This window comes from Zalophus californianus, chromosome 3, assembly GCF_009762305.2.
Source record: "Zalophus californianus isolate mZalCal1 chromosome 3, mZalCal1.pri.v2, whole genome shotgun sequence".
In the NCBI taxonomy this organism is placed as follows: domain Eukaryota; kingdom Metazoa; phylum Chordata; class Mammalia; order Carnivora; family Otariidae; genus Zalophus; species Zalophus californianus.
The window spans coordinates 53,297,616-53,319,543 of NC_045597.1; the positions used below are offsets into that span (position 1 = coordinate 53,297,616).

General features: G+C 42.4%; 1 protein-coding gene across 1 annotated transcript in view; it reads right to left on the reverse strand.

Annotated features, from left to right (window-relative positions):
- Positions 1 to 292: 292 nt before the first annotated feature.
- LOC113920445 overlaps positions 293 to 21,928 on the reverse strand; it is a 129,812-nt gene continuing 108,176 nt past the window's right edge. The window contains exons 5-6 of the mRNA XM_027590689.2: positions 20,442 to 20,542; positions 293 to 325 (exon numbers count right to left, since the gene is read on the reverse strand). Coding sequence (XP_027446490.2) covers positions 20,499 to 20,542 — 44 coding nt within the window. The 3' untranslated portion in view covers positions 293 to 325; positions 20,442 to 20,498. The remainder of the gene's footprint in view (positions 326 to 20,441; positions 20,543 to 21,928) is intronic.

The following is a 21,928-nucleotide window of genomic DNA, read 5'->3' on the forward strand; positions in this document are numbered from 1 at the left end:
ACTTTTTAAACAAATGAATAAATAAATGAAAAAAAGGTATGCTGGTGATGTTAATACTGAACTTTCAACAAACTAGTTCCCAGTTTTAGATATACTGCAAACTTTAGGGAGAATATTACTAAAATTAAGATATCATCTCCACCTGACAATTTCTTTTAATTTTTCATGAGCCAACTTAATATTACATCCTCCACATCATTCATCCATCCTTCCATTCATTCATATAGTAATATTAGTTACCATTCATTTGAAAACTTCTGTACTCTCCTTACACTTCCATTTTATAGATGAAGAAACTGGGTCTCGGAGGGGTTAAGCTCATATTCTAAAGGGGTAATAGAAACACAAACAAATAATTACAAAACAATGTGTATACTGAATAGAGAAATTTATGGGCCACCCTAAGGACAGTGAGGATAATGCACCCAACTCTGCCTACCATTCGGGAAGGTAGTGTGGTCAAAGAGGATTCACAGATAAAGGCGACCTCAACTGAACTTTGATGGATGAATGAAAATTATCTAGACAGGCAAAGAAGCCAAGGAAGTAACACATACAGAAGATTAGTGGCATGATATTGGAACAATTTCACTGTAGTGATGGGAGCTACATAGGGAGGAGGCTTCCTTACAGTTCCCAACACTCTTCGCAAATGCTTCTATCACAAACACCACGCCATGTTGTAAATACGAATTCAGAAGTCCGTCTCCATGACTAGCAACTGTTCTCTTCATTTACATAACTGCCTTTATGCCCAGCACTGTGCCTGACATGAAGTTCGCCTTCCCTAACTTTGGGCCACTTAGGTGGCTACCAAGACTGTTGGCTGGCTAGATGATACATGGAGATGCCATTGCTGGCTTGGCCCTTTTAAGGACATATCCCTGTAAGTAAACATATCGGAGTAGCAGCCACAAGTGGGATTTGGGCAGGAAGGAAGAAGTTATCAAGCACGTGGAAGAACCAGGCAACTAAGTTCTGAGCCCCTGCAAAAAAGCCTGTTCTCAGGTCGTGCAGGATGCCTCTGCCCTTGAAAAGCCTCATCTGTAACAGTTTCCTCATCCAAGCCTCTGTGTTGCAAAATTAACAATAACACTTAGATTGAGAAATAACAAGAAGTGTTTAGGAAAGCACTTTGAAATACCTGAACTGGAAGATGCTATGTAAACTATGCTTATTCTATGAAAAGCAGGGAATCCAAAATGCCCTGCTTCACTAATGACAGGATCTTTCTATTTCCTAATTCCTTTCCTTTCTAAATGCAGGGGTGACTGCTGGCAAAAATCTGCCCTCCACCTCCAGCTTTGGAACAAATTCAAGAAATCAACATTATAATCATGCATTGTTTCCATAGCAAAGGATCCCACAGCTCTGAGCAAAACAGCACTTTCTAGATGTTGCCAGAGTGTATGTGGCAAAGAAAGATTAATTAGCTTCTCGCTAATTGACAGTATTTCCCTCCACATCTGCTTGGGTCTGATGTGAGTTTAAATGTCTCTATGTAAATGCCTAAAGCTGATCGGACATGTATAAAATTTAAAATCCCTTTCTAAACCTCAGAGATGCCTGGGACCTGAGTTCCCTGCCTTTCAATAGTAGGGATGTTTGAGAAAGGCTTAGAGGGCCTGATGAACCCTGGAGAGGCAACAGAGACTAGGGGGGTAAGACTCTGGGAAAAGGAAGAACTGGAGCAGGAGATGTGAGGTAAGACTCTGGCTCTCTAATAAGCAGCCATGTGGCTGGCAAACCACACCACCTCTTTGGACTTCTCTTCTTGCTCAGGTGTTAGATTAACAGTGGTTTTCTACCTGGGTTTCTCAGAGTCTTAGAAGTTCTAGAGTCCCCCTTAGGGATATCCTTGATTCTAGAGCATTGCTGTCCAATTGAACTTTTGTTCAATAGAACTTTCTGCTATGTTCTGCTATGTACGGAAATGTTCTACCCATGCTGTTTAATTGGTAGTCACTCACCCCTAATGGCTACTGAGTGCTTGATATATGGCTAGTGTGACTGAGAAACTGAATTTTCAATTTTTTAAATTAATTTTAATTTACATAGCTCCATGTGGTGAGTGGCTGCCATATTGGGCCATGCAACTCTTAAAGGCTCTGAGTTGGGATCTAAATAGGCAGGGTCCAGGATTTACCCTACTCCTGATTCAATCAGAACATGTCTGTCTTTCTCTGTTTCCAGGAATGTGCTTCCACAATGGTTTCCCCAAACAAAGTGTTTCATAGCTAAAGAGCATTTGAAAACTACTAGACTAAATAATCTCCAAGGCTCTTAAATTTTGAAAGCTCTTAATCCGATGGTCTTAATCTCCTTTGTATGTAGCAAGGACCAAACACTCTCCTGGGTATGGAGGGAAAATGAGACAGCCTACCCTGCTGTCACACCTCATTTTGCCCGACATGGGGAAAGATGCTAAAGCCGCTGATGTGGCCTCTAAACTGAAGAGGATCCCGGGTCCTTTGACAGGGCAAAGGCCTTTCACGATGGAGCTGCGCCCTCCAACTTGCTCCCCAGGGACTGCTCATGGTTCTCTGTGGCTTTTGCCGGTCCTACAGACTCAGGCCATGGCAAGAGAAAGGATTCAGAGGAAAGAAAAACTCTGAATGAAGTTAACTCTCTCAGCCTCTTAAGTTTCTATTTTCACACAGCTGGGAAGGAGGAGTTGAGGATTTCCCAAGTAGAAGGTGCCAGAGCCCTGTCAAGCCACCCCAGGGCACCCACTGCCATCAGCATGGGTGGTGGGGACTTTCACTCCTGCAGTCGGGGCTGGGCTGGTCATGGAGTGCTGTGTGCACCTGCACTTGGAGAAGGTGATCAAAGCAGAATCTGTGAGTACATGTAAACGGTGAGGTTTGGGGTGACTCTGTCAGGGTGTGAGCCCTGAGACAGGAGCTCAAAAAGGTCACCATCTATGAGTTAGGAGTCTCATCTGAATTTTTTAAGTATATTTGTGAGATGAGCAAAAAATGAGGTCCAGCTATGGGCTCTGAGTAACAAACTTAGGGTTCTAGAGGGGTGGGGGATGGGGGGATGGATTAGCCCGGTGACGGGTATTTAAGGAGGGCGCATACTGCATGGAGCACTGGGTGTTTGTTATACGCAAACAATGAATCATGGAACACTACATCCAAAACTAATGATGTAATGCATGGTGACTAACATATCTTAATAAAATAAAATAAAAAAAAAATGAGGTCCAGAACATTTCACATCCCAGAACATGCCTACAAAATAGCAAACCTATATAGAGCTTGTCTCACAGAAGGTGCCAATATCTCTTCTCTATCTGTGACCGACTCCTAAAGGGAAGAGAGGGAAAGATTACATAGTTCCCAGAGCACTCATGTAGTGAGGGTTTGTAGGAAAGGAATATTGAACTCCCTTATAGAGCTCACACAGCTCCTTCAATTACACTTCCCTAGACTCCCTTCAAAGCTTTCTCTCAGACAAAGGAAGTCATTACCAGTAACCTTCCAGAAACCTTTTGTAAGAAGAGATGGCTGTGATTTTCCATCTTCCTCAACCACGTTAAAACAAACAGTGGTGCCTGTTGAAGTTTAATTCAATATCCTAACCAAAGACTATGGCTGAGAGAATCATATCGTTGTACATATTCGTCCAACCCCACATTCTCACTTAGAGCAGAAACTTTTGACAAAAACCTTGTCTTTGGCCATGTGTTTGGGTGAGGGCTTTGTAAAAACACAGAACGTGGCATTTTGGGGAGGACTTGCCACAGGAGTGTCATTTGATGCAATTTCCTTAGCTTTATCACATTTCTGGTCATCTCTTCTTATAGATCTAACATGTCACATCATTTTCACCAAGAAAACTAAGTAGTGAAATGCTGATTTTAAGGTACGATGTTATAATCACAAACATCTACCCTTCGTTCTCTCCAAGCCTCGGGTTTCCATCATCCAACGCAGCCGCCCCCACCTCCGTCACACACCCGTCAAAGAGACACCCTTTTCGGGCCCCTTGTTTCGTCAATGTCAATGTCCTTTGCATCCGTTACACAGCGAGAGAAGCTCTGAGACTTGCAAGATACCCTGCTGCCTGGTTTGACAGAGCACCCATAGCCTTGCCAACTGGTTTTCTACTCCTTTTATCCACGCACCAGTCACAGAGGGCGGTGGTGAATTCCCTAAGGATTCCTGTGGACATAAAAGTAGGTCGGACCACCAGCCCCACCCCACCCCCATCGATGCCAGGAACTAAGCCTGCAGAGATTTCTATCAAGGCTCTTCCCCAAAAAACAGCTGCCCGCAATTGAGCACCCCCCCAACTATTGGGGCAAGTGCTGGGCATGACACTTGTTCGGGGTGTGTCACCACTGAACTTGAGTCCCCAAAGTAACAACAACATTTTCATTCAGTTAACAAGCTACATCCAGAAAACTTCAGCAACTGCAGTGATATTATTTTAAAGAAATCTTCAGGAGCAAGCAGTTTCAATAACGAGGCTGTTCCTGCCGGTCGCTCTTTCACCTGTGAATATCTCATGCCTCCTTCACCATTCTATCTCCCAGGCCCCGCCCAGGCCCTGGCTCCCGGCTGGTGAATGAGTGAATGAATGAATCAGTGAATGAATCAATGAATGAATGAAGCTGAGCACAGATGAAAAGTAAGGCAACATTTTCAAATTAGACTTTGGAAAAAAAATTAGCATAGCTCCTTTCCCCCCTTCTCCTTAGGTTTTGGCCTGGATCATATTTGAACTATTCAGAATTTCTTCTTGCAATGGGCTTCTCAAGTACAATAAAATAGGCATATTTTGTCTATGGTGCCCCATGCTTTATGCTTATTCTTGAAGAACTGGATAATGCTGTTTTATTGTGTGTAAGGAGGTGACTGGGAAGGCCGTGTTTTGAGCCAGGGTTTCTCCAGAGAGGGAACACAGATAGACTCCTTTGCTCACTCAGTAGCTGTTCTGACAGTTTTGCGGGTGTTCCTCTTGGTGGCTCAGTCCTAGGGGCCAGACTTCTGACAGAGACATGCACAGTTAGGCTGTTGATCTTCATCTACTAATAGTTGTGCTACCACCTAGAAGGGGGACCTCCAGAACGCTCCTCTCTCTCAGCCCTGTCTGAAATCCCACATGCCAAATCAAGGGTAGTGTCTTCCACCTTAATTCTAAGTTCAGTAGTCCTCAAAGACATAGGACAGTTGCCCAGTCTACCAAGAAAAAATACCAGACTGTGTAGGGGCAAGGGCAGGCTGCCCCCAAATGGGCCACTTTGGCATACTGATTATTTTAAATGCAAGTTACTCAAGAGACAGCAAGTGCAAGCAGGACACTCAGACCCTCTTCTGTCCCCCAGGAAGCCGCACATAAACCTCCCATGGGAAAGGTACCCTCCCTGTACCAGGAGGTAAAGAATCAACCTTACCACCAGAGACAGGGAATTTAAAACCCAGAATGCTGGATAAGAAACCTTTGTTACTTTTTACTAATTGATGACCCCAGCCCAAATTCTGTTTGGAATTCCTTAGCAGTTGAAGCTCCCAATGTTAACTTTTCTTTGTCTCATCAGTCCTCACAGATTTATTGTCTCTTTGTCTAAAATGTATAAAAACTGTCTGCCTTGGTCATTCCTTTAGGACTCAGTTTCACTATTGGGCCTCCGTATGCACGTCATAAAACTTTGTTTTTTATTCCTGTTAATCTGTCTCATGTAAATTTAATTCTTAGTCCAGGCGGAAGACCTTGAAGGGTAGAGGATGAATTTTTCCATCTCTTCAACTAATTTTAAGTCAAAATCTCTGCCAGAGCTTTCAAACGCCTTGCGGTAATAATTACAGTCAAGTCCAGGGTCACTCTTTAGAGATTTTCTTTTGTAGTATGAATATCTCTTGATTATGGGCTGTAGCCAAATGATTTTTCATCCTGTGGAGCTGAGTCACAATTAGGTAAAAGCAATTTAGAACTAAAGGGTCCACATGGCTCATTACCTCTTCCTGTACCATAACCTCTGGTTTAATAAATTCAAGACCGTGCCTACTGTTGGATTGGGGGGGCGGGGGGAACACCCCTTTATGTCCCTTACTCACTGGAGCACTCTTCTGTCTCAAACTATATAAATAAACTCCTCAGAATCATCTCCCAGGATTTACCGACATGATAAAAATGGAAGCAACTGAGATTTTAAAATGAAAGGAGAAATCTCAGGTTTGAGAAACAGAAAACTTATTTTTTTCCCCCAGTTCCATAAAAGTGCCTATATCCTCACAGGACTCAACAGAGGATCTTGCTTGATACCTGCCTGGAGTCACATGAAATTTATGTTCCTATTGTTCATGAAGAAGTGATGAATGATGAGCCAGAAAGTCACCATTCAGGAAGTCTATTCTTTATGACTATGACCTGCTTTTCTGAAAATGGACTCAGAGGAGTGAGTCTCATTCAAAATGCCTGAGAGCAAAAAGCAACTTAGCCTGATTATTGTGACCTAAAGGATTTGAGGGGGGGGGGGGGGCTTCATGACCAGAAGCAGAGGTAGGGGGAATTTGGGTTGAATATGAAGAAAAAGTAGTTAAGCAACAGAACATACAATTAAAAAAACAAAACCAGACCAAACCCAGCAAGCACATGCAGGGAAAACTGGTTAGCAACACAATATGATGGTGCACGGGTAATGATGTAAATACAGGCTGAAGAGTCTCCTCTCTGCAAGTCTGTGAGACAATTAGGATAGAGGCTCCCAGTCGAGAAAGGAAAAGAGCTATAACAACTTGTAATTAAGAAAAACCAAACTGCTTGGTTTGTTATGCTTGGTTTGGGCTATGGTTTGTTATTTTAACACTCACCACCACGGCATATGTTTTTCTATTTTGCCAAATGCCGTCCCATAGATAAGATGTACACTGTTTGTTTTCAAAGGAGCCTATTGCTTGCCTTTTCCATGGATGCAATACTGCCTTTTATGATTATTCATCTGCTTGGGACATGTGCAAATATGAACAAAACTACTGTAATACCTCCAAAGGCTTGACTGACTCACTGGGCACCCCGCGTGTTACAGGACGTTCCCCCAGCCTTCCTCCTCATGTAGTCTGTTCCCTCAATGAACTCCTGCTCCATTTTTTTCCACTGCTCCATCCATGGTGTGGGGTAACCAACTCTGAAGGGTGCCTGATGCAGACCCACCTTAGCCCAACGTACGGAGGAACAGAGATGGTAGCCATCCCTTTTCTACTGCACAAGAACAAGTGGGGAGATACGGGGAATCTACGTGGAAGCCCAACAACTTAGCATAGAGCATAATCAAGTCTGGAGCCGAGTGTCAGCCAGAAGGAACTAGAGCAACTCAGAAGAAGAGAGGGTAAGTAAGACTGACACTGGCCAGGAACTGCTTCTGGGAATAAATGGAGGCAGAAGGGCACAGTCCTACATACACAGAGGCTAAATGTGTGATTTTGGAGTCAGCTAGATGACACTGATTGAGTTATTCAGAGTCTACGCTTTGGTTCTTTCACTTACTTATTTTAAAAATAGAGAAAAAAATACCCATTCCACCACATGCATAAGCTCAGCACATTGTTTGGCACATGGCAATTACTCAAGAAAGGGGAAAATTATTCTTATGGAACTTTAGCTGGACCTAAAAATTTAAGTAAAATTTAGGATAGATGGATGGGAAAAGGCTCATATTCCAGGCAGAGAACTTGGAGAAAATATGATACACAGTTCTTACACATACATATGCTCAATTCTTACCCATGTATAGGGAAAAGAATTATTACAAATGAAAAAAAAAGAAACCTTTAATTTTAACATACATTTTAATATAATAATTTTATATTTGTTAGAAAGTTGCAAAAGTATTAGGGAGGTTCCTCTATACCCTTTATCCAGCTAAAACGACAATGGCAATCATATTGTAATATATAAAGGTATTAAATCAACATGTTGTACACCTTAAACTTACAGAATATTATATATTAAATATATTTCAATTAAAGAAAAAAAATACCGGACAAACACATATTGAGGAGCATTCTATGGACTGCCTGACCAGTACTCCTGAGAACCATCAAAGTAATGACAAAGACAGAAACTCCTTTTTAATGATCACATGACTGGGGCAGCAAGAAGAGCATGTCCCTGTAGTGCTGAAAGGGTCCCTGCATCAATCTGTGACAAGGGCTGGTGAGTAGGTCAAGAGTCGGAGGTATTGGAGGAGAAGTAATTTAATCAAACACATGTACTGTATTACCCTATACTATGTCCATCCTAAATCATCAAGATAATGTACAAAATTGGCACAAAAGAATAGAAACTCTGAGGTGATTCTCCCTATTCATGGGACCCCAAAGATAAATGCCTCCTTGATCCTATTACCCAAAGTTCCCCATTGTGACAAAACCAAGAAGATTCCTACATACATAGATGAGTATGTTCTATTTCTAAGGCAAAATCTTAGAGTTTCTTGAGAAAACAAACTGGTCCTTGTTAAATTATTTCTTCACTCTTATTTTAATAAAAAATTTACTGATTATTTACTATATACCAAATGTGTGCTAGGAATACAGTAGTGGGAACACCATGTTTCTTCCTTCATCTATTTTAGAGTCTAATTGACTACAGACGTAAGTTAAATAATTACACAAATACACATTTACGAATTGTGAAAGAGCCCATGACAGACAAATTACATAGAGAGCTAAGAACATGAATGGGGTTTGACTTGGTCAGGGAAGTGAGGAAGAACTTCTATGAAGAAGTGACCTCTGGTCAGAGAGATGAAGGATTCACAGGATTTCAATGGGGAATGGGGGAAAGTGGTCCAGACTGAGAAAAGTATAAGTGCAGAGGCTCAGAGGCAGAAGGGCACAGGGATGGTTCAAGAAACTGAAAGATGACCGTGGCCAGGGTGGAGATGCCCAAGGAATCAGGCTGTGAGGTGAAGTGAAAGATGTGCACAGGGACTACTGTTAAAGACTTGTAACTTTCCTAAAAGCAATGGGAAGACGTTTAAGTATTTTAAGATCTCCCAGGCTTGGTGGGGAGAATGAACTGAAGAGAAGACTAAAAATGTGGAAACCAAAGTTTCAGGAGTCCTGGGGAGCGATGATGGTAGCCTGACAGAAGGTGACAGTGCTGAAGATGATCAGAGGTGAGCAGACTTGAGGAGGCAAAATCAGAAAGGCATAAGGATAAACTGGCTACCGGAGGTGAACGAGAAGATGGCAAGACAAACAAATGTGACAAATGAGGTCAATGACCTGTGGAATTGGTCAGGGGAAAGATAACACAAGATTTTTCCTTGAGAACAATAAAGAAAAGCAAAGAAGGGGAATCTGTCATTTAAAGGACATTTATTGGCTTCTTCTGCCAAAAAGTGGGTGCTTAGGAAGGGCTGGAGTGTCCTAGGAGACGGAAAAAAGGCTGGCTATGAGGATATTGGGGCCTGTCCACCAGTAAGGCAGAGGAACATGTAACAGAGCAGCACCCTGGGGTCTGAGAGTTGACCACTGGAAGTGTTTGGAGCGGACAACACATGGCAGAGGAAGGTCACAGGCTGGTTTGCGGCTCTCAGAGCAAGAACGTCCCTTCTCCACCTAGCCCTGTACTCACATTGTCCTTCAAGAGAGAGGAGCCACCGGAAGCTCCTTGGCACCTGTTAACAATTAGATACATTTCTAAAAATGTACCTACAAGTTTCCTAAGGCACTGAGCTGGAAACATTTGCAAGTAGATGAGGATTTCCCCCAGGTTATTAACAGCATCTTCAGGGGTAGCTTAGTTGGTTAAGTGTCTGACTCCTGGTGTCAGCTCAGGTCATCATCTCATGGGTCCTGAGATACAGCCCCGTGTTGGGCTCTGAGCTCAGCGGGGAGTCTGCTTGAAGATTCTCTCCCTCTACTCTTCCCCCTCTCACCCCGCGCGCTCTCTCTCTCTCAAATAAATAAAACTGTTTTTAAAAAAGAGCATCTTCAGGACATGACCATATTTTGTGTATCTCTGCATCCATAGCGTCAAGCATGATTGAATGAATCAATGCAGTTCTAGTTCTAGGTCAGAGTAACAAGTGCACTGCGAAAGACCTCAGGCAATAAACTAATCAGTAGGTGAACGTGGTGAAATTGAAAGTACCTTTCATTAATGTTTGTGTGTGGGTGTGCGTGACACCCTAGAAGTCTGGCGACCTCGATTCCTGACGGCTGGGTACAGCCCTCTTTCCCTATCCTGCTTATTTTCCTCTGAGCTGGAATCTTTAAAGCATTGAAGAAGAGCCAAGGACTAACTCCCAGGGTTTTACTGCTCCTTAATTGGCAGAAGTGGGCTTGCCCTCTCTCATCGCAGCTTCCAGAGCAATTGCATCATCAAGCTGATGGCCGTCTTGTCCTGTTCCTCCTTCACCCCATGACTGTGGCCACGGAAGGCAGAGGGGACCAGAAACAGGCTGTTGGAGCTGATGTCTCTGCCACACACGGAGCAGGGCCAGGTCTGGAGCCACGTGGCAAACCAGCTGGGGAGAACAGGTTCGTCTCCCTCATCTGTCCTCCAACGGAGACTTAGATTCTAAAGGTTGGACTTTGGGTGCCTCAAATTTCCAGACAACCCCATGGAAAGTGCTCCCTATAAATAAAAGTCAGGTCTCCGGAGGCACAGTTTATATGAGTATGAAGTGTTATTCTCCCAAGTCTGGTCTCTCCCCTCCAGCTGCATATCTTATGCCTCTTTGCCATCCTTCATTTTGAGTATTTTTGTTCACTTGTCAGCATTCTCTTTCCTCAGTCAGTAGAACCACATGACTCACATAAGTACACGTCTATTTAAAAATCCACATGATCAGAAATGCAAATTAAAACAGCACTGAAAATGTTTTTTGCCAATCAAATTAGCAAAGTTTTTTTTTATGTTAATACTCAATGCTATCAAGTTCCTAAGGAAATGGGTACTGTCTTACACTGCTGGCAAGGATATAAATAGCTCAGCCTTTCTAGAAGGTAATAGAGCAATTTTATCCTATGTCTTGAAAATACGCATATCATTTGACCTGACACACAATGAGGATCTACGCTGAGTCACTCAATTTAATGCTTCTAGTCATTTTGTGAGGTGGTTATTAGTACTGTTGTCCTCCTTCACCAATGGAAAAACTAAAACTCATAAAGGGTAACTCGGTAAGGTTAAAGGTAAATATGTGGCCAGAAAGGGACACAGATGCAGGTCTCAAATGGGATGCTTAAATATCAAACGACATGAAAGTCTGTGTTCTTACATTTAACTCAAGAATTTTCATCAAAGCTGTACTTTATAAAATAGGGAAAAATTGAAAGCAACCTGGATGTCCGACAATAGAGAATTGATTGTAAAAGTTACGGTGTAACCACTCAGTACAAACTGTATATGTTTTTCAAAATGACACTGTAGAAGATCTAATGAGGTAGAAATATGTTCATAATACACAATTTAGTGTACTACATAATGGACAATATAATCTCAACCTTATAGAAATAATTGCATTTATATGCATAGAAGAAAATCAGAAGACTATATATCAAAACAATAATAATCTCATACTGCTGGAATTTTGAGACTGTTGCCTTCATCCTCATCTGCATTTTCTATAATGTACATGTATTTTTGAGTAAGAAAAAAATTACTAAGAAAGTTTTAAAAGTCTGTGTTTCCCTCCCCTTAGCCTGGATGGACTCTAAAAAAAAAAAAAAAATCAATAAACCTCCACTTAAGTCTCTACCACCTGCCTGGCAAGTAAGCTGTTAGGGGACAGTTCCCGTACTTCTTGCTGTTAATGCTGTTGGGCCCATGTTATAAATAAAACAGCTGGCGTTCAGAGATATTACATAACCTGGCAAAGATCATACAGCTAACCAAGGATTCTAACCTTCTGTCTCAATCCAGAGCCTTAGTGCAGTGGCTGAGAGCAAGTGTCTAATGCCGGTGGGCTTGGGTTCTGATGGTGACTGAGCTCCTTGCTAGCCTCAGAGTTCAGTTGCCTCTTATGTAAATTTGGACAATAATGGTGTCTACGATATAACGATGAGGATTCAGTGAGTTAATTACATGCGGTGCTTAGAACAACATGTGGCAGGGAGCACCCTGAAGTGCTAGTATTAGAACAAGGGCTAATTAGGACTCGTGGATGCTGGGCGGGTACCAAGGAGTGCTTGAAGGACAAGGGACCAAATACACCTGGAACTGCCATCAGTTTCAGCCACTTAACTGGGTGACCTTGTGCAAGCTACCTGATCTCTCTGGGCCTCTACTTCACCATCTCTTGTGTGGAGTGCCCCATTCATGCTAATGATGGCAATTGTCCCAGTCCTTCTAGCAGCCCGTCCCTACTCTTCTCCCATGCCGTGTGGGACGCAGCAGTCACCCGTGAGGAGGTGAGGAAGCCCCTTTCCCCTTTCTGCTCGGGCTGCAGCCCCTTTTCCCTTTCTGCTCGGGCTGCAGCCCCAACCGACTGACACTGGGGGCCTCCTGCTGAGCTCCATCTGGGGAAGCTTGTATACAGTGATAAATGCACCGTGTTCCCGATCTTTTTCAGGAGAGGGATTCTGTTCCGAAGCAGGAAAAGAAGTTCACCGATTTGACACCTTTCTGCTTTATGTAGATGGCAACAACGACAACAACAAAATCATCAGCTCTGCCAGAAACAAGAACCCCTGAAATGTTTTTGCCTCTTTTAATAGTACCAAAAAAAAAAAAAAAAAAAATCTTTCCATCTGCTTGCCATTTAACGCTGGAATCTGGCAGCACTGCAATTCCCAGAGCAGCGACGGAGGAGGAAGCTGTGCGCGCGCGCGCGCGCGCGCGTGTGTGTGTGTGTGTGTGTGTGTGTGTGTGTGTGTGTGTGTGTGTGCGCGCGCGCGCACGCCGCCTGGGAAAGTCAAAACCACTTGCCCTTAAGGTAGCTGTGCTTTCCCTGAGGAGGGCAAGAGAAGGGGCGAGGGAGGAGGTCAACACTCCAGACAGCTGCAGGACTCAGAGTTACTATTTTCTCTTTCAAAATTAGAAGACTCGGGCGCCTGGGTGGCTCAGACGGTTGAGTGTCTGCGTTCGGCTCAGGTCATGACCCCAGGGTTCCGGGAACCAGCCCCGCATCAGGCTCCCTGCTCCGCAGGAGGCCTGTTTCTCCCTCTCCCACTCCTCGCTTGTGCGCGCGCGCTCTCTCTCTCTCAAATGAATAAATTTTTTAAAAAAGGAAACAAACAAATAAAATAAATAAAATTAGAAGACTCTAATGTGTGCTACCTTCCCAGCACACTGCTCCCTGTGCGCCCTCTCTCAACTGTGCCAAGACACACACACACACACACACACACACACACACAAGACACACACATTTCTCCTCTCCTAGCCCACACGGGAGGGAGGTGTGATTTGGAGAAGCACTAAACGAACAACCCTGATTCCAGCCCCCAGCGAGCACTCAGTCCTGGGAGCATAGCTCCAGAGGGAAGTAGCTACAGGCACGTGGCCCAGTCCAAGATCATCCCTGCCTGGAATGGCTCTGGAGGGGTCATCTCTACTCCATACTTCTGGTTTATTGGGGTCAGTGGGGGGGCCTAGCTCATAATGGACTATACTGTCGGTTGGCTGGGAGCAGAGTGCCGAATCCACTCCCATTCAGGCTGACCTGAGGCTAAGTTCGCATGGTAAAGGAAGGCCCTGGCTAGGAGCCATATACAGATGACCTCTTCTTAATCAGACCCAATGGCTCAAATGGAACCATTTCCTCAAGACATGGCTTCAGGGAAGATCAATGGCCTAGAGTATGGGAGATCACCCGGGGGCCTCAGAAAGAAAAGATTGCTGAGCTAAAGATGGATGCGTCAGCCAAAGGTGCCCTGAGTAAGAGCAAACCAGAGATGTTCTAGGGCCATTTTGCCTAATGGAGGCGTTTGCAAACGGAGGCTTGCGGGCTATACTCAGCCCATGGCCTGCTTTTTGATCTAGGAATAATTTTCCCATTTTTTAAGTAGTTGAAAAGAATTAAAAGAGTAACAGTATTTTGTGACACATGAAAACTATATGAAACCGAACTATGAGTATAAGTGATTATTGTATTAGAACACAGTCCTCCTTGTTCATTTACATGTTGTTTGTGCCTGCTTCCATATTATTATAGCAGAGTTGGGAACGGCTGCAACAGAGACCATATAGCTTCCAAAGTCTAAAATATTTACTATCTGGCTCTTTACAGAAAAAGAGGCTGGCCTGTGTTCTAGAGCAGTGGTTTTCAAACATTAGTGTACATTAGAAATCACCTAGAGAACTTGTTAAAACGGATCACAAGCCCCATCTCTGGAGTTTCTGCTTCAGTAGGTCTGAGGTGGAATCTGAAATTGCATTTCTAATAAATCCCCAGGCGTTGCAGGTGCTGCTGGCCCCTCAGGTACGCTTTGAGAACAGGTGTTCAAAGAGAAATAGGGGCTGTGATGGTCCACGGGATGGAGAAGGTAAAAAGAAAATGAGAGGCAACACTCAGGACAGTAGGTTCCAGGGGAATAGTCCAGCTGGAAAGGTAGGTAAAGGAATTTCCTAGGGAATGAATGCATGCTTGAGTATACTTAGCAGGCGCACACACACAAACACAGCAGATGGAGAGAAAAACCTGAGCTCTGCTGCCTTAATGGAAAGGGGATGCTGCTGTGATGAAAAGGTGTGGGCTGAAGGAAATGAATTCCCTTTAAGCTCTTGGTTGCCCTGGCTTTTAACCCTCTCCGTCTCTCTACCAGTGATACGAGGGGGTTGATTCAGGAAGAGCCCACTTGCAACATGACAAAGCTAGTTCTTAACCCTTCAGGGTAAGGTTATTTAAATTCCTTCAAAATTTCATACACCTCTCCCGAAAAAGAACAAGTTTTTCCTTTTGGTCACCTATTGCTGCCTAGCAAATCATCCCAAAACTTTTGGCTTAAGACACAATAACCAGTTTTTTTTTTTTTTCCCAGGATTCAATAACTGGGTGGGGGTTCAGCTGGGTAGCTCCCCTGCTGGGCTTTTCAGTGGCCACTCAGCTACACTTAATCACCGGGTCTAGAAGGACGCTGGGCTCTCTGGGCTCTCAGGACCTCTCTCTCTTCATGTGTCCTCTCCCCATGGCCTCTCCATGTGGTCTCTCCAGCAGAGTTCCCAGACTTCTTACGTGGTGGCTTAGGACTCTGGAGAGCACAAAAGGGGGAAGCTGCCAGACCTTCTTAAGGGTTAGACACAGAACTGGCTTGGTATCTCTTTCATGGTGGCCACACTACTGGCTATTGTGAGTCACAGGCCAATCCAGAATCCAGGGGAGAGGACACCCCAAGGTGTGAACACTAGAAGCAAGGCTCACTAGAGGCCACCAATGTAACGGGGTAGAGCAGCATCTGCTTGGGAAAGATTTCCACAAAACAAAAGAAAAATAGGTAATTGGGAGAACCCCCCTCCCCTGGGAATCAGTGGCTGTGTGGGTACAAAGCTAAGATTTATGGCATTTTGGGGGGTGATATCCTAGGACTGAAAGCACTGGAAGTTCTTCAAGAGCATTATCCTAGGACTGAAAGCACTGGAAGTTCTTCAAGAGCATTAACAGATGTTTTCATTTTTTATTTTTTAATTGTACTCACACAAGTTTTAGAACAGCATACTTCCTGCTTTGACTAAATTCACATAGTTACTGGCAATTATCTTAATTGCACATTCATGGAAACCTTACCAAAGAGGTGAAATAAGATTACCTTTAAGTTATGTAATTAGTGAGGGTTTTTTGGCTGTTGTTTTCTTCTTAACACAAGCACACTGGTGCATCCCCTTTTGAATGTTCTAAAGGCATCTGCATAATGGAGTTTGTATTAGGGGAAAGGAAAGACTGGAAATAATTACTTTCCTCCTAGTATCTCTTCATTCTTTTTTTGCATATTTATTCATTTAGTTGTCTATAATTGTAAAATGGGTTTTTTTCAATACACATCGTACCTTGTATTTTCATTTAATGATTCTGTCCATATGAGCCTATATAACCCTATATCATTCTTTGGGATGCTTACATGGTAATTTATTATATTATTTAGCGAATCTCTAATTGCTGGACTCAAGAGAATTAAGAACATATGTTCACACAAAAATTTGTATATGAATATTCATAGCAGTGTTACTCATAATAAACAAAAAGTGGAAACAAAAGTAATTGATCATTAACTGGTGAATGAATAAACAAAATGTGGCTTTGGGAAATTATTCAGCCACAGAAAAGAAAATGAAGTACTGATACTTGCTACAACATTATGCTAAGAGAAAGAAACCAGACACAAAAGACCATGTATTATTCCATTTACATGAAAGGCAAATCCATAGTGACAGAGAGATCAGCGTTCCTTCATTCTTGGAATGTTCTTTCTTGGCTTCCATGGTACTATTCTCTTCTGGGTCTCCTTGCTACCTCTCTAATTCTGTTTCAAGTGTACCACCCCCGCCAATGCTCCTTAAACCACTGTGGACCTTGATGACCCTCAAATTTTCTCACCCACATGCTCATTCTTGTACACAGCTCAGAAATGGTGTGACAAATTTGCTAACACCGTGACTTCCAGATTTATCCTTCCAGCCTTTACCTCCTCCCAAGCCCTAGACTCTCTTGCCGACCGAACATTTCTTCTTGAACGTTACTCAGGCTCAAAACAGAATTCATCATGTCCCAAAACCATGCTTTTATGCTTTTCTTAGTGTTGATTCTTCCACAAGAAATGCCCTTCTCACTTCTTTGTCTTGAGAACTCTTACTCATTTTTCAAGATTTAGCTTCAATTTTCCCTCCTTCATAAAGGCCTCACAGCCTACTTGGTTTAGATAATCAGCTGCTGTCTGTATTCCCGAGCACTTTCCATAGGACTTTCTGCACATTCATCACATTGTATGTAGCTGTTTTTTCTGATTGATCTCCTCCAAGGCTGCCATTTTGTCTTACCTTTTGTTTTTGTTTTTCCCCTATCCAGCAATTTAGTACAGTTGCAGACGTGAGTGTTCATTATTGGATGTGAGAAGACAAGAGTAATAACAGTGAACACTTCTATTGTGCCTACTGGATACCAGGAACTGTTCTGAGTATTTTATTTGTATTAACTCACTTAAGCCCCATGTAAACCCCTTGTTGCAGGCACATCATTACACCCATGTTTTGGATGGATACATTGATATTAAGAGAGTTTAAGTAACTTTCCCAAGGTCATATGAATACCGAATGTCAGAGCTGGGATTAGACCTTGCAACCAAGTCTGTGTTCTTAATCATCATGATAAACTGATACTGAGAGTGGACTTGGCTACTCCATTTCCCTCTCCCAAGCCCTCAAAAGTCCCAGCTAAGTATTATTCTCATGTGAATTCACTCACAAACATTTATTGAGTACCTCTTCTCTCCCTGTGCCAGGCACAGTCTTAGGTAGACATTGAGGATAAATTGAGTCAGAAATGAACCCTGCCTTCTTCATGCAGAACTTAGCAACAAAGACTTTTCTACTTTCCGCATTTATCAGTAGATCACCCAAAGTCTGTCTGCCACTTAATGTCTGGTTAAATAAGAATGGAGAAAGATCTGTGAATGCTGCTTATATTAGACAGGGTTTTCCAGAGAAACAGAACCACATGTGTGTGTGTGGAGAAAGACAGAGATTTATTTTAAGGAATAGGCTCATGCAATTATGGGTACTGGCAGGTCTGACATTGGTAGAGCAGGCTGGCAGGCTGGAAATTCAGCTAAGAGTTGATGTTGCATTCTTGAGTCCCAAATCCACAGGGCAGGCTAGCAGTCTGGAAACTCAGGCAAGGCTTCTATACTGCAGTCTTAGGCAAAATTCCTTCTTCAGAAAGCCTCAGTCTTTGTTTTTAAGGCTTTCAACTGATTGGAAGAGGCCATCCATATCATGGAGGATAATCTGCTTTGCTTAAAGTCTACTGATTGTAAATGTTAATCACTTCTAAAAAACACTTGGGTAGCAATATTTATACTAGTATTTGACCAAACAACTGGGCACCAAGACCCAGCCAAGTTGATACTTAAAATTAACCATCACACTGCCCATAGTGACAGATGCCCAAGGTTGGAAGGGGAAGTCTCAGAAGCAGTGTATATATAAACTACCTCCAACGAAGGAAAAAATTTTTTTTAACTTAGAGGCTATTTTGTATGCCATGATCTAAAATTACTAGGAACATGCTTAAAGCCACCTGATATTTTTTAAGACTTTATTTATTTATTTATCTGACAGAGAGAGAGAGAGAGAGAGAGCACAAGCAGGGGGAGAGGGAGAGGGAGAAGTAGACTCCCTGCTGAGCAGGGAGCCTGACACGGGGCTCAATCCCAGGACCCCGGGATCATGACCAGAGCTGAAGGCAGATGCTTAACCAACTGAGCCACCCAGGTGCCCCTATTTTTTTCCATTTCTTAAACATCCCATACCACCTTTCTCCATTGTCCCAAGTACTCTTTCCTGTGATCAACATTTGCTTCTGCCATTCCAGCTCCTAGAATGCCCTTCCTGTTTCTTGTTACAAACAACATGTCTTCCTCATGAAAAGCATTAATCAAGACACTTGTCCTACACCATATTTTTTGGGACTCTTCTTATTTAGCTTCAGGCTTCCAAGGTGCCTGAATTCATAAAATTGATAAAATTATGGAACTTTAGACCTTGAAGGGAAACTTAGTGGATAAGGTAGTCAAATTTCCTCATTTTACTGACGAGGAGACTGGATGCAGTGACTTTGCTGACCCTGAGGTGAAACCAGGACTAGAATTCAGGTCTGTTCTGCCAGCTTCAGGCTTTAAGGTATAGAGAGACAGGAGAGAACCATTGCCTATGGAAGGAAAACTAGCTTTAGGAGATATGAGATGATGAATTTAGGAGATATGAGACTTAGATGAATCCTTGTACCTCCCTGTGAAACTCAGTTTCTTTATTTGTTAAGTGGCTTAAATCAGTGCTTCTCAAACTTTAATACTCATACAAATCTCCTGAGGATCTTGTTATAACACAGATTCTGATTCAATAGGTCTGGTGTAGGGCCAGAGATTCTGCATTTCTTCTAGATGACGCCAGTGCTGCCAGCCATGGACCATCTTTTGAATAGAAGGGTGCATGATCTGTAAGTACACTTTGAGCCTAAAAATTCTATGATTTGGTGATTCTATGATAGGGACGGTAGTGTCAAAGGTAAAATGGGCAGCAAAGGAAAAAAATATTACATTTTACCTATACTTCTCTGTACACTCTTTTTCACAGTCCTTTTCCTCTACTTAGGGTCACCACATCTTCTGGTTTGCCTAAGAAAGTCAAATCTTGGCTTATGCCTGTTTCCCCAATGTGATGATTAACAGCGACCATTTCACTCTCAAAAGTGTTCCAGTTAGGACAATAAGCTCGATGGTTACCCATATTTTAAGTTTCTTTTGCTCATTATCTATATTCACAGAATATGGAACACATCAGATTTCCACAGTTTGCATATTTCAAGCCAAAGGAAAAACTACATCCCAGGAAGTTTTCCTACATGGTGTGTCAGAACTCAATGGTTTGTGAATTTCTGTTTTCTTTCCTTACAAAGAGCACACTCTGCAAGGACATTTGGCAAGGGCCTTCTGCGTTCAGCCCGCCCAAGATGTGGGACCCTGGGAAAAACTGCTTGATGTTTGTTTTGTGGTGGAGAGCAGCAAAGATCACTCAAAAGATTAAAAACTGAATGGAAAAATATCTCATGGGTGATTTTCCCACTTCCTATTCTCACAGAATCAATGTCTGAGTGTACAGTTCCCAAGTTCAGGGGCAGCTCATGGACTGAGCTTCTACGCCCACCTCACTAAAGGTCTTCCTCAAGGAGTTGTATAGAAAGGGTTCCGGTCCCAAACTACAAATCCACCACTTGCTGTTCCTCTGGTCTGCCTTCAGGTCTTGCATCTTCAAAGGATTCCATTCAAGGAAATATATTCCTAGAAGTTCCAAAAATCTGCTCTTCTATAGAAGTTGCCACCTTCTATAATTAGCTAGTGGCATTTGCTCTTTATTCATTTATTTAATAAATATTTGCTAAGTGTCTACTATATGCCAAGAAAGGATTAGTTCACAGCTGATATTAAGAATTGGATATAGCACTGGTCTGTAGATTCAGCCCTTTAGTCCCAAAAAAGGTGAGAGAAGGTGGGGGATGGTATTAATGGAAAATTGGAGGGGCAATTAATGTAATGCTCTTTTTCTACAACTGATTTGGAATATATGAGCCTATGTATAAGCAAGAGAGGAAGAAGCATGCAATTCATTTCAGTCACAAAAGGCTAACCCTCTGCTCATCTCCTCCAGGTCTTTGCTCAAAGGATGTTGGCTCACCGAGCCACCTCGGCCACCCTGTTTAAAATTAAAACTCATCCCCCTTCCCAAAACTCCAAATCTCTGCTCTCCTGTATATTTTCCACTATGCTTACCTTATAATCCTTGACACATTTCGTCTCTTTATGATGCTTATTGTCTTTCTTCCTCCATTAGAATGCGCGCTTCATAAATTCGTTGCATAAATGTCCCAGACCTGTAACAGTGGTGTCAGACAGGCAAAATTTCAGGATGTGCTAAAAATTGAAAACAATGTCAGAACAACAGAAAGTGATTTTTAAACAATAAGAGGCAGGAATAAGAACCAGAAAAGCACACAGAGGGTTAGGGAATGTTGAGGACAAGTCAACAGATGGCAGGGAGCAAAATTACTCCACTCCTATTTTGCTTCTGTCTTGCCCAATAAGGAAAAGAAATTCAAACTTGCATAGTGGAACTGAGCCAATGATATAAAGAGGGAATTGCAATTCAGAGTACACACTTTGTATGTGCTCACACCTCCAGACCCAGGCAACCGATGTTTCAGGTACTAAATGTACATTTGATCAACTTCAGAAACACTGTAGGTGCTCTTGAACAACAGAAAATGCAGGAGAAATTTTAAAAGTATCCTAATTTTCAAATGGAAATAAGAATGGAGTACATAGCATCAAGCATAATATGGTGCGAGTTTTTGATATAAAAGTTAAATAAATAAGACAAGGCCCTGCACTAAGTTATGTGCTCTTATAGAGATGTTATCTAGGTTGACCTAAAGTCATTCATAAGTATTTTTTAGATTCTTGGATTCAGTAATTCATTGAGCTATGAATTCCCCTAGCATGTACCATCCCAAAGATCATAGCTCACCTTTATTCACAGCACCAGAATCAGAGATTTTTGTCAAGTACAATTTGTGTATGGCTTTGCTCTAACTAAATAATGACCCTAACCGAAAGGAAATGAGGTTAGCACAACACAATCTGGTCCTGAGTGATCACTGTCTTATTTTATAAATGTTCATAGCTTAGGTGTTTGCCATGAAAGTCTAGATTTTGCTAAGAACCAACATCACACATATACCATTTTCCGGTTACACAAACATTTGGAAGTAACTAATATGGAAAGTAACGATGCATAATAAAAAATTACTTTGACAGGATTGAATATAAGTGTAAAATTACGAAGATAAAATTTAGAACTTCCTACAATTTTATCATTGTAGGAAGAGGATGATCATCCTTGGAAAATTCTATTTGATAGTTTACTTGATTATAAATTTAGTAGGATTCCACATGCTAATCCGGATGTGACTTCCAAGGGAATCAACACTCTCTAGGGAAGATTAAAAAGGAGTACAATATCTAGATCATAGGAAGTAATTAGATTCATCTGAGTCTGCTCTGGTCATTTACATGCTGTGTAGTTCAAGAAAAATGTTTTGGAAAGCCATTGACAAAGTACAGTAGTTCCTAAGCGCACAGGAAGAGTTACAGAAATTTCTAATGTGGAGACTGGCTCTAATTAGCCATGACCTAGAAACTTGTGAGTTCATGCCTTATCAGGTGTCCTAGTGAGGTGGGGAGGAATGTTGTTGGGCACA